The following is a 13851-nucleotide window of genomic DNA, read 5'->3' as shown; positions in this document are numbered from 1 at the left end:
CTGTACTTCTATTATGCTAACTGCTCTCATTCATATATTCTTGACCCAACCACTGATGTTTCTTGCCTTGTTATTCAGAGACTTGAAAGCTTGGATTAAGCAAACTGGAAACATCAACATACTAGGACAACATAACATTCACCTGTCTTCCATTCTGTCCAACTGCCTGTTGTCCTTTTTGCTGATTTATTATCGATTACATTTTTTATCCTGTCCTCCAAGAAGTCGAGGGTGGTGCTTCTCCCCTCTTTTTTCCAATCCTCACAACTACCCTGTGGGGAAGTCTGTGTTGAGAGTAAGTTGCCCAAGATTCCCAGCAAGCTACATGGCTGAGTGCAGGAGTGTTGCTAAGTACTCAAAGGACTCAGGACACAAATGTGCATATGATAATTTATAGGTCTAGATGCCTCAGTCTGGGCAAAAGAGAGCAGGTGGTTGAAGTCTGTAGCAGTTCACTTTGCAAAGCAAGCAGCTTCCCTGCAGGCAAAAATAAAAAATAAAGGGGAAACAAGGCAGACCTCCCCATATTCTAGTGCAACATCCTAATCCCTGCATTGGATTTCTGTCAAAGTGTTCTTTTTGTAAGTGAATTACAATGTGAATCCTTCTACAAGATGAGTTCTCCCAGCAAATGCAGCCAACTTGCCACACAGTTGGCTGTACCTCTTCACACAGAAAGGCTCTTGGCTTGCCACCATTCCCCCTTGAATTAGGACAGCTTAACCTTTAATATACTACAGCTCTTCTCATCTGAAATCAGTATTCCCTCTCCTCTGATACAATTTACAGTGTTTGCTTCAGAACTCAGAAAGGTCTTCCGATATCAGATAATATTTCCATTTACGGGGAAAGCAATGTAGGTCATTTTTGAGAGCTTCTAAAGGTGCATTAGTCATCATGCCTTTACATCCCTGGGGGCTAATAGATAAATTTGTGCAGTTAAAAAAATAAAATCCAAAGCAAGACCAAAGCTGTCCAATACAATTTTCTTATAAAGTGGACTGGCTCAGATATAACACTAAACCATAATTTAACACAGCATTCACCAATGTGGCCCCAAAGATGTCTTTATACCAGCAATGTTCCATTGTGTTCAGCAGGTTGTCTGCTTCCCTCTCCAACAATAGATGCTGTACTCATCTTCATAGCTGTGAGTTGTTTTCCTGTGGTTAGTTGGTTGGGGTTTTTGCAGACAAAGAGGCCAGCCAGTCAAGCAGAAGCAACTTTTTTCCATTAACCACAGTTAAGATTGATCACAGTTTAGAGTTCAGATATCATGCTTCCAATTTCTTCCATGTAGCTGCACTGGAGGAGGAGATAGGAAAGGTGACTGCATGAGGCTGACCTTGCTTTACTCTCATAATGCTAAACTATGCCTTAGTCTTATGTCTGAACACAACCAGTTGGTTGATAAGTGTTCATTTGGGATGCTCTGTTTAAATTGCTCAACCCTGCCCTGTTTGGGAGATGCCTCTGATCCATCTGAGTTGATTCAATGGATTAATTTTGATATAACTGACTCAACAGTTCATATTATGTAGTTTTCATCGCATGCTAAAGTTGCACCTCTTTACCCTTGCCTATTATTATTATTTCTATACCGCCCTTCATCCAAAGATGCTTACAATACGAAAACACAAAACGTAATAACAAGCAAAAGCTATAACCCCATCCGAGGTTTAAAAAGTAATAGATTGTTTAATTAGCCAAAGGTCTAGGAGAAAATAAATGTTTTTGCCTGGCACCTAAAGTTGGTGGCCATCTCTGCATCCTGTAGGAGTTCCACAGTTTAATTATGTACAGTGGTACCTTGGGTTAAGTACTTAATTCGTTCCATAGGTACGTTCTTATCCTGAAACTGTTCTTAACCTGAAGCAGCACTTTAGCTAATGGGGCCTCCCGCTGCTGCTGCTGTGCCGGAGCACGATTTCTGTTCTCATGCTGAAGTAAATTTCTTAACCCGAGGTACTATTTCTGGGTTAGCGGAGTCTGTAACCTGAAGCGTATGTAACCCAAAGTACCACTGTACTGTGTGACACACACACACACACACACACACACACACACTAGAATCCACCCTATTTGTTTGATTGCAACCTGTTCCAGCTAGTTTTAATATTGTGTTTTTAAATTGTTGTAACCTGCCATGGGACTTCATAGTGAAGGGTGGGTGACAAACTGAATAAAGACATTATATATATGTGATATAATATGGATCATATCAAGCATATATATATATATATATATATATATATATATATATATATATATATGCTTTCGTAGATTTTCACGGTACCCACCTAAGTGGTACTCAGGATATCACTCAAGAAATCACTCAAGATATCTCTCAAGTAATTAAGGAACAAAAGAAGAAAAGGCACACTAGCCTGGGAACTTCCTCTCTGCCCAGAACATTGGAGGCTATACACCACACCCCCTCTACAGTATTTATAGGAACTCAAACACTGAGATCCTGCTCTGTTCCAGTAACAAGAAGCCGAAAGCACCAGCCTGAAGATGACGAGTGAGACCTCGTCGAAACGTCGCCTAGACACCCCAACTTTTACACGGGAAGACACCCGAGGACACCAAAACCTGCATATATATATATATATATATATATATATATATATATATATATATATATAAAATATTTTACAACCCACATTAAAATATCAAATAAAACAACCCAGAAGAAAACATTACTAAAGAAAGTCAAATATAAAGTATGCATTCAAAGCAGCATAATTAATAGGAAGTTAAAATTTTATCTTAAATATTTCAAAATAAAACATTGCAAAGGAGGTCAACTACAGAATGCACACAGCAGACTTAACACAAGCAAATTGATCTTGAGCATTTCAAAAGAAAACATTGTTCATGGAAGTCAAATATAAAATGCACATTTAAACAGCACAATTAAGCAAGAGAATAAAATATTGTCCTAAGCATAGAACATATCTGTTGTGGTTGTTGCTAATGGTGGTTCATGGCAGGTGGAAGCTCAGGCTCAATAATCAGGGTCATTGACTAAGAGACAGCCAAGATAGCTGCTGGCCTCCTCAGCAGCCTCAGATTTTGTAGGTGGGGTCAATCAGGGCCCCACCCTCCCAAAGCCAGGCTGAAAAAGGCCTCAAAGAGATACTCAGGATGCCAACCGCTGTTTGCACCAGGGAAGAAAGCCCAAACAGGTAAAATATGAATGAGTTATGGTATCTATCTGGCAATGATTTGTTCCCTGGATTCAATCAAAAAGATATGATGTAAATTGCTTCTAGAAAGTCTGGTTGCATAAAATTTACTGCAGCTTCTAGAGAAACAGAGAGAATAAATGTTATAACATTAGATTTCCATTTCAAAAATGTAAACTTTATTGTTTTCCATATTTTATTTGTCTGAAATGGTTCAGAACCTTGCTATTTTTATTAGCAGTAACTTTATCTTGTTGTGGCTATAATATGGATTGAGAATTCTTTATGTCAAAACTGATATAATGTGATGATCAGCATTCAGAACAGAGGAGCGTAAGAGAGAACAGGGATGTCACTTGGGACATAAAAGGTGAGCTCTCTTGCCCTGGCCTAGAGCAAAGCTCCAATCCTGTTTGGCTGTTTGGCTTACTCGTGTCATCATAGTCACACTGCACTCAGCCACTCTGATGTGTCGCATTCCACTCCGAGTGTTTTAAGGGGTGCAAGGGGTCTTCACGAGGCTCCCCACTTTAGAACTTGGCCCTCCAACTCGTTACAGATATGGCTTTGTAAGAATGTGTTCATTAGGCAAAATTTGGATGGAAAGAAATTCACAAACTCGACATGGAAATGTGGAGAACTTGAGCTTCAGGTTGGAAAAATGAGAAACCTGAGAAAATCCAAAATTGGCAGGTTTAAGCAAGCCCTTGCCTCTCCACACCTGATGAAGCTGGGATCTAGTAGTTGAACCAAATACACCTGCATTAAATTAGGCTCGTTTCAGTAAAGGGAATGGAACACGTTCTTTCTTATTTAGTTGCATTATCCATTGATAACCCTCACCTGTGTTTCTTGACCTATTTTACTCGTATCTCTGTTACTTGACCTGTTTTATTATTTATACTTGTGGTACTTACCCTGTGTGGCTCCTACCTGCCCCTTACCATCCTAGGGCTTTGTATTGCGCTTCTCCTTCAATGAAAGCAAGAGACTTCCTCCCCCCCTTGGGCCTCTTAAAGGGTCAGGACATGCCATAAAGTGCTAAGTCTACTTGAAGGGAATCCTAACAGAAGAGTGATTCTAAAAGTCATCTAAGACTGTTTTGCTTGCTTTGGGGATGTATTTGCCAGCATGTCAATGTTGACAGAACATTAAGTGTCCCATCCCTTCGCCATATAATTGGGGAAATGGGCCACAGCAGGATTGTGTGCTCACTGATGAGAAGTGCTGTTTCAACATTTTGGGGAAGATACAAAGAGATTTCAGGCTATGGGTCAAGATTCACAGCAAAGTTAAAAGGCCTGTTCGGAAGTTCAGCCAGCAGGAACGGGTGATAAGCCTTCTCGGCTGCCATACCTAGATTATGGATTGCCTTGGCCTGGGGAAGTCAGGTTATTCTCTTCCTGACACCTTTCCTTATGAAGCTGGAGACCTTGTAAATCTCACAGATTTTTGGCCTGCTGGATTTAGATCTAGGGTTTTTTGTCTGATTATCCTGGTGAGGCTTTGAAATTGGATTACAATACAAAAAAAAAGTGTGTGTTTCATTTGTTGAGGCATTAGGGGGAGAAGAAAACAGAAAGAAAAAAGAAAGGGGGGGTGGGGAGAGGGAGGATGGATGGGGGTGGGGTCGGGTGGCGGTGTTTCTATTATGCTTAATGTATGTAGTTTGGTGTCAGCGTTGCTTGTGTTGTTCAAATGAAACGGATTTGTAAAAATGTTACATGGAAGAAGAAGGGAAAAAAAAAATACGAGGCACTACACTTCTGTAAAACAAGAAAATCCTTAATTAAAAAAAAAAAACAAAAAGGAAAAAAAAGTGTGTGTTTTAATCAAAGCATATTTTTGTTTTAAGACTGTGGATACCATTTATAAAAAGACAGATCCGTGCATGTTTGCAGGTGGCTTGGAACCTGTTTAGGAAAGTAAAGCAAAACTAATAATTGTTGCCTAGTCTTCATTGGTGGAATAACAAGCTTATTTGGTTAGATTTCTCTCCTCTAAATAAATGCAAGGCCAGATGAACAAAATGGAACAAGAACATTCCGGCTCACATCAAAACTCCACCCACGTATCCTCAACATACTGCCTAGCAGCTAGGAATGGACCCAAGCCTTGAAATGAGATCTTGCATCAAATTCCAGCCTTCCACAAGGCAGGTTCAGCTTGAGCAATACCTCAACAGATCATGGGCAGAATTAAGTACCGCAGCAGTAGGGTTGGGTGCATAGGCAGACAGACAGAAGTAAGCTTTTACATCACAATCCTAACCATGTCTACTCAGAAGTACCGGTAATTCCTGCTTAATTAAAAGGGTCTTTCTCCTAGGGAAGTGGGGTTAAGATTGCAGCCTTGGAATATGTTTAAATAAATACATCTTGCGGGGGGGGGGTAAGAGAGAGAAGAGAAATAATTTAATCCCCAAAGCACATATTGTAGGAGTCTCCTGGGTAGGTTTGCATGTAATACTAACACTAATGCACAGTTTGACATTGCATGAATAAGCCTTAAGGTTGTGTACTACTTCCTCCACCCTCTCATTTTTTCTTCTTCTTAGTTAACTCTTGACCATTTCATCATGCAGGGAGAGAATGCATATAAAGGGGGGTGGGGGTGGCGGCATTGCAATGGTAGGCTCTGTTCCCAGTCCAGTTGGAGCCTCAAGCTCAAAAGGGAGCCTCAAATTTAGGCGCTTGCTATCTTTTTGACATTTGAGCAGCTTAGCAACTTGTTTTTGTGCACACTGGGCCAAATTTGAGCAATTAAGAGATGTGATTTGGTAAAAGACTATCATTAAGGCCTAAAAGTCTTATTGATTTAAATGAGGCGTTTAGCGTGTCAGTTTCCAAAGGCAAAGCTAAGGAGAGACAAGACAGTTCAGAGACGGAGGACGAGCTTTGCATTTGGAAAGCTTCAGTGTCCAGCATTTCCAGTTAAAAGCAGGAGCACTGCTTAGGGCGGCACTGCCAAGCTAGCCTCCTGGCTGCAGCATCACTTCTGTTTACCAGGGAAGTACGGAGGTAGGTAGACCAATAGAAAGGGTAGACTTGTTCAGATACACTGCCAATCCACTGCTCTTGCCAGTGTGCTCCAGTCGTCCCAGTCTCACCGTGACCATCCCAGTAAGCAGTGTGATGCCATTTCTGGGGTACCATCCAGCCCTGCCAGTTGTCCCTTGTGGTCAGAAATATTTCTGCCATGGACCTTGGAGATCTACCACGAGTCACAATAGGCTATACTGAGCTTGATAGTCTGATTTACTATAAGACAATTGAATACAGTGGGCAGAAATGCATCAAAAATGCACATTAACTAGCTTAACAAATAATGCTTGTATGTGACTTAATGGCTTGACCCCACCACGAAACACTGGTCCCAACAAATAATGTGTTTTAGATTTTACTTTAAAAAAAAGATGAGAAAGAGAATTCCCTCCCAAGAAAGAGAATTGCAACATGATGGGCACCTCATCAAAAACTCCTCTTTTAGTGCACTTTCTCTTCAGGCTTGGTGAATGGATAGCACCATCAAGAGGGCCGTTCTGTTGGAGCATGGCCTCTTGGATATCTAAGGCCACCTGGCTGCTATGCAGTCTAGAACAGAGTGACAGCATACAGCTCCCACCAGTGTTGCAAACAGCAGTGGTCAGGGGGGCAGTGGTGCTTGCCTGACTTCCCATCACCTTAGGTTGTTGCCGCATACCAGGAGGGATAGGGGAAAGTGTGAGACGGCAGTGGGGTCAGTGTGGTGCAAGCACACCGGCTAAGCCAATCTGCTGCTTCCACCAGTACGTTTGCACCATGCTGACCTCGCCACCTCCTTGAACTTCCTGGTATGTTGCAGCAATGCAGATGATAGGTCAGCTAAGTGACACCATTATGCCCTGCCAACAGATGCATGCTACTGATTGCCAAAGTAACAAAGAGTATAGTCTCACCGGTGTATAGCATTTGGTTTAAGCAGACTGGATATAAGAGGTGGACAAAGCCACTCAGAGCAAACAATATGGGTAGTGCAATTGAGCAAATCTTTTATTGCTAGCGGTTTCATTATTTTGTGTGTTCCTTCTCTGCTTCGTTGCCTTTTGTGATTATGATATTTAATCAGTAGGCAGTTAACACCTTAGCAAAGACCAGTGATGTGCTGCAGTTTCTTGGCATTCTAAGAACTTTAAAAAGAAGCGGCCCCAACACTCCTGGCTTCATATTAAAATAATTCTGAAAAAAAATTACTTTGTTAAAATTAAATGTCTATATACATTTGCCTTCCGGTTGCTGAAGTTTAAGGTGTCCCAGAGCCACATCTTCATGCTTCCTAGAAAACTTGAATGGATAAGAGTTTGGGACTGCAAACAATACCCCTTGAAGTAAAGCATGCTATCATCTAAATCCCCATAAGGCCATTAAGCCGTATGCATCACTGCATGTGGGTGCAGGTAACTGGAGGCTACACTTCACCTCGGTAGCCATTTCTAAATCACACACGCACCCTGGAATATTTTTTTAAGTAATTGTTTAATTAGCATTACTGTAACGCTTATTTATCAAAGAGCAACTGGCCTTTGTGAAAGAAGGTTTTTTTCAAAAGAAAGGCCTTGAGAGGTCATTCAAAAACCTTTCTCTACTTCTTTCTGCTGGTGTCAGCTTTTTTCCCCCTGTGCCATCATGCAGTAGGAGAGAAACAGGCACTGACAGCCACAATCTTCCTTCACAAGTTTAATCTGAAATATGAGCAAGTGGGTGTGCTCGCATGATGGCGTTGTTGGGATTTAGCAGAGAGGAGTTCATGGAGGAGTAGAGTCTTTGCAAGCTCCTATAGATGAGAGAACGGTGGGTAACATGACCTTGAGCCTCCTTTATCCATCTTGGCCCTGTTCCCCTTGTCTTTTCCAAGGCAACAGAGTCATTAAAAGTGAAATCCAGTGTGTCTGTTTTGCCCCCTTCTCTCCTGGGATGCAAATCAGCTTTCAAAAGTTCCTGAAACTCCTTTTAGAGACAGTATGGCTTTTATATTGCTGGGAATCACAAGTTCAGCAGAGCTTACTCCCTCATAGTTTGAATGGCTGACGGTGCATAGTTTTGTCATTATTCAAATGCTATCTATAGCTTTTACTTTCAGCACTAACAGTTTTCAAACTAGGCACGCAAAGCCTAGGTGTCAGTTTAAGTAAAGTTGAGGGTGGAAATAATTCTCAGAAGTGTGGTAGTTGCTATGTAAGTGCAAGAGAAGGAAGGGGGGGGATTAAAACCAGCATTTCAGTGTTGTCCTCCATATTAAAGCTGCCTTATGACATTCAGTCTATACAGTACTTTTTTCTGGGGGGACGCGGGGGGACGCATACCCTTAAACATTTTGAGAATCTAAGTTTGGCCTCATTGCAGGGCAGTATTTCAATATGGGTAGGAAAATGAGAGTTCCTCTAAACATATTTTTTTTTTTTTAGAAAAAAAGCAAAGCACTGAGACTATATATCTAGCACTTCTCTCTTGCTTCCAATAGATTTTATGTTGGAATTTAAATTAAAATACTCCTCCAGAGGCTTCTTGAGATTTTTGTTGTGATTTTTTGAAGTGGGTATGATTTGTCCACCTTTGTCAGAAGTACATTTGGTAGGATCACTGGATGGAAAGTCACCCTGACTGTGGCTGCACCCAGGACGTGGAACTCTGCCATGAAAAATCCATTTGTGGGTCTTCTTTCATCACCTCCTAAGGACACTTTGGCAAGCATTTGTTAATCTGTCTGGTTGATGACTTCTGCTCTGTCTGCTTGCAGCATGTTTTCTTTTTCTAAAAAAAATCTTTTATTGATTATTGTTTTTCTTGGAGAAGTGATAGAACAGCTGCTTTGCATGCAGAATGCCTCAGCATCTGCAGGGAAGGCTAGGAATGAAACCCCACAGAGCTCTGTCCATCTTGAGCAAGGTGGACCAGTGGTCTGACGGACTAGTGGTCTGACTCAGCACAAGACAGCCTCTTATGTTTTTAAATTGTATAGCATTAGCTGCCTTGGGCATTCACAGATGGAAAGGCAGGATATAAATTGACGAAAATAAATACGCTAGCTATTTAAGCATTCCCCGGTGGCACAGTGAGTCAGTGCATCTGGATGTTAACCAGAAGGTTGGTGGTTTAAGCCCACCCAAGAATTTGCTGTGGGCAGGATTCCTGCATTGCCAGGGGTTAGACTGGATGGTCTTTGGGGTCCCTTCCACCTCTACAATTCTATGATTCTATTATTTTCCCAACCGTGCCTTGTTGCACTCAGGGTGCTTGCATTCTTGAATATAGAATATTCAGGTAACATTTGCTTCAATATAAATCCATCATGATGGCGATTCTGCTTTTGAAGGTAGTGGCATCCTTAAGTATAATTGATACAGCTATAGGAATCAGAGTGATGCGATTCAGGTTTTGAGAACAGGCAATTTGAATGCATTTCCCACAAGTAATTTGTCTAGATTTTATTTCAGAGGTTTTTGTGGAAGTAATGGAAGGAGGCTTGTTGAAGGCTTCTGTGAATTGCATACCAAGGGGAAACTCCTTAATCATGGGCAGGGCTGACTTCAGGAGTATATGAGCTCTTTCTTCCCCACCCCTCCAATCACAGTGAGTGACAGGCAGCCCCAGCTTCTATCTCCTCCTCCTCCTCCTATTCTGTTCTATAAAAGTCCACTTTCAGTGAATGGGCAGTGGGTGAGGCTGCTCCACACACAGCTGGGAAGGAGGAAAAAATGGTAGCAGTGCATCCAGAAGAAGTGGAAGCAGCACTGTGGGGGTGGAGGAGGTGGAACAGCAGTGAAGATGTAGCAACATAAAACCACATAATTGTAGAATTGGAAGGGTCCCTGAGGGTCATCTAGTCCAACCCTCTGAAATGCAGGAATTTTTTGCCCACGATCCTGAGAGTCTTGTGCTCTAGACACTGAGCTAGGCCAGGCATAGGCAAACTCGGCCCTTCAGATGTTTTGGGACTACAACTCCCACCATCCCTGACCACTGGTCCTGTTAGCTAGCGATGATGGGAGTTGTAGTCCCAAAACATCTGGAGGGCCGAGTTTGCCTATGCCTGAGCTAGGCTGTTGGAAACAGCCCGACTTTGCCCTTGAGATAGGGTAGGTGGAATGAAAGTATTATCGCAAAGGGTCCATGTGTTCGATGTTTGTGTCTTCCCTACTTTTGTGAAGAAAGGGTTGTTGGGATCGTCATCCGTGGATTTCACAGTGGGGAGAGCTGATACAGTTCTTGACTTGCTCCAGATTTCCTTCACCACAGGTCTAGCTTACAAAGTGTTTGAAAGAGGTTACCAGTGTATTGCCACCAGCTGAGTGGTTTTTAGGTGAGGTCTTTATGGAGAGTGATGTCCTCGGGAAAGGCTCTGAAGAGCAAAAGCAATCAATTAATTTAAGTATCAAAGCCATTAAACCAATTGCACAGAGAAATCCATTAGCTGGATCAAATGGCAAAAAAGGGGGCACTAATTAATAAGCAAAGTATAGTATAAATTAAATAGTGCTGACAGTTCGGTAAAGGCGTTAAAAATGTGAGAGTGGCTGAAATGGGGCACTGCAAAGTCCAATGGAAGTATTCTGTGCAATCCAGCGAAATTAAACATTTGCTCTGGAAGACTTGGAGGAGCTGATACTTGAGTCAGGATTGTGGAGAGAGGAGTTCATTTCTGTTCAGCAATGTAGCTTAAACTGTAGCCTTGAACAATCGCTGGGTTGTATTCAGCTACGTTGTAGTCATACTAGACCCACTGAAACCAATAGCCTCAAGTTAGTCATGTTTACTACTTCTATTGTGAATAGGACTTAAAATGAATACCACCTTTTCTTTCTGTCCTGCCTTGCAAGGCTATTGTGAGGATAAAACAGCAGACACTGCCCTCCCCCAATGCGGAGCAACAGCAGAATAAATGAGAAGGTGTTGGGCAGTGCAAAGTTTCACCCACCGTGAATTTTTTTTTGAGGATGACTCGGTGGGCAAGCTTTGTTTGGAGCCCACAGTTGCAGCCAGGAAGGCTCAGATTGCACTTGTGCAAAATCTTAAAATACACATACAGCCTAGTAAGAAACACTCAGTTCCTCCATCCAAAAGCTGGCAGTTTTAGCCAACTTGGTTGTTTTCTGAACTTCCTGTGGTCTTTTGTATTGCTCTCCAATTTGGGGGCAGGTGAAGTTGATGCTGAACAGTGCAGGTCCTTGATTTCCCCTTATGGAAAGGAGTGGTGAAAACAACCATGGAGCCTGCTTTATTAGAACACACTATTCCATGTTGCTGTGATTCGATTGTGGCTTCCCAGAATGTAGCCCCCCCCCCCCTCCCACAACAGCCTGAGCCCAGTTTGAATTATATAATTGTGCTACTTTGAGTCATGTGACTGGCTGAGTAACTCCCTGCAGAAGGAGACAAACTGCATATTAAAAAGCAGAACAAATTGTATTTAAAACTTATTTTTCCCCCACCCCAAAGAAAGTAGCATGCTGTTTCCATGCAGATGCATCTGAAGGAGACAGATGCTGCAGCAGCCACATGGAGGTTTGATTTATAGTAGAAAGAATTGGAATTGGACAGGGAAAGGGCAAGTGCGTAAGGTGAATAGGCTGGACCTGTGGTTTCTTCCCTTCACAATCACGCGCTGCTTCTGAAACTGGTTGCATCTAATTTTGTACAAAATGAATTGCTCCTTGGAGACCTCTGCCAGGAGCTAGGAATCGTTGCCTGGTGGAGGTAAGTACAGCAATCTCATTCCTCTCAGCTTCCACACTTGCCATGCATTATTACTTTTTTCATTCTTTCTGGTGACTGAGAAAGCCGGGGGTGGGGGGAGAGAAAGGGGGTAGCAGCTGGCATGTCTGGAAACCACAAGGGTTCTGTGAAACGGACTTCTTTCATTTATAGGGTATATCGGAACGGGGAGAGGCACAAGTTGAAAATCAAACATCGCCCTTTTGTGTTGTCTCTCGGTGCCCTTTGAGGCTGCTAATTAGATTTGTTTTGCTCAGGCTTCTCTGTGAGTTAGCTGGTGAAGAATTGCCGCTTGCCATCTTCCCTCTCCTGCTCCCCATCAGCTGAATCCAAAAAAGAAAGGGCTGGACTGGCAGCACTGCAAGTCTGGTTGTGTAGTGTATGCATGTGCTTTCAGAGCACGGCACTTAAAGGGACCCTTGCTCAGTTTCAGAAGGCACAGCTGTTGCTGGGAGAGCCAGAGAATGTGAAAGAAGCTTTGTGGTCTTTCAAATCAGGTAGGCAAGATGATAAAATACTCATTTCCATTGCTATCGAGTCGAATTTTCCCTCTCCCTCTGCCGCTCAACACCACCTCCTGGTTCTTTATCCATTTTGTTTGAATTTACAAGATCTTTCTGTCTGATTGTATAGATCAGCCACAGTTGTCCATGACAGCTGTTGCCTGTGCCTGCCCCAAACGCAGCATGTATGAATGAATGGAGGGCAGGAACATTTCTGGTAACCAGGTTTTGCAGACCAGGAAATGGAATTCTGACCCAAACTGAGTTGTGCAGTAAATGATGGATTCTAGCATACATGATCCTCTGGAAAACAGAGTTATTTAGAGGACACATCAAAAGGGGGGGGGGCATGTGTAGCCTCTATGTACCAAAAAAATCACAGGGAAAGAAATCAATATTGTGTTACTAGTGGTGCCATTGATACACAGTGGTTTCTCTTCAGGTATAAATCTTTTGCCTTTTGCTGATGGTACCATTGATGGTATTGGTGGTAGATGAGAGGGCTTTGCTGCAACATGATTCACTTTAAAAAATGTACTGCAGTGACTGGCTAGTATGTGAGAGAGATTTGGAGTGGAGTTCAATTACCTCAGCCATGAGATCAGCCTTTAAGCTCACTGTGCAATCTTGCATAAGACTTCCACACACTCTCACTCTCTGCCTACCTTAACCTCCGCAGGGTTGTTGTGAAAATAAAATGGGAGAGTAGAGCCCAAGTTCCTTGGAGGAAGTTTGAGATAAAAATGTAATAAATAAATAGTATCCTAAGAGTGTGGTGGAAGTGTCTGAAAATAAAAGGGGGGAGTTTTCTCCAGAAACAAGCATGATTCTTGTTAGAAGAGTCCGAGTCCAGTTTTAACTTCTATGCATTACACTCAGGATGAGTACAATGGAAATAAAGGCAGCTTCCTACATGTCAGGACTGAGCTGTAGCTATCTGAGGGTGCCACCCTCTACCTAGGGAAGCTGGCAGGTAGGATGGGGCCTAGGAGGAAACTGGTGCCGGGGTGGGGAAGCAGAACCTCAGAACCAGAATTGGCCCTCCAGGACTCTCTCTCTCCCCCCCCCTCTGGTCCTCAGGATTCTCCCCACGCCACTCCAAGAGCTTACTTTGAGTTCTTTTGCCTGGCTGCAATGTGCCTTTGAAGTGTGATCCTACCTCCTGTGTGACTGAGTGGGCAGCTAAGTGTAAAGACGTGAGTGCAGAAACCTCTGGCTTTGGTGTGGCTGTAAGCTGATTGTTCTGAGCTCGGAAGGCTGTTGGTTGCTTCACCCACTTTTGCCAGCACTGACAGGCAGTCCCTGAGAGTTTCCCCATGAGGGAAAGTGGTCCTCAGGCTGGGGGTTGAGGGAGGAATTCCCATTCAACTTGGCCTGGGGAAACCTGAAACAACAAGGTGCTGGAAC

At 42.8% G+C, this 13851-nt stretch overlaps 1 protein-coding gene across 6 annotated transcripts in view; it reads left to right on the top strand.

The window, feature by feature from the left end:
- PHACTR1 (phosphatase and actin regulator 1) overlaps positions 1–13851 on the top strand; it is a 250771-nt gene that overhangs the window by 106259 nt on the left and 130661 nt on the right. Inside the window, exon 1 of one of the 6 annotated variants that reach the window (XM_081873061.1) lies at positions 11665–11923. The exons of 4 other annotated variants lie outside the window; for them this stretch is intronic. Coding sequence is in view for 1 of the 2 variants with exons in the window: in XM_081873058.1 (XP_081729184.1) it covers positions 12327–12438 (112 nt within the window). In the remaining variant the exon portion in view is untranslated. Of the gene's footprint in view, positions 1–11664; positions 11924–12206; positions 12439–13851 lie in introns of those variants that run through there. One more of the 6 variants, XM_081873058.1, reaches the window with a different exon arrangement.

Source organism: Podarcis erhardii, assembly GCF_964252035.2.
Source record: "Podarcis erhardii genome assembly, chromosome: 8".
In the NCBI taxonomy this organism is placed as follows: Eukaryota; Metazoa; Chordata; class Lepidosauria; order Squamata; family Lacertidae; genus Podarcis; species Podarcis erhardii.
The sequence above is the reverse complement of the archived record's forward strand: the minus strand, read 5'-3'. Positions and strand labels throughout refer to the sequence as shown.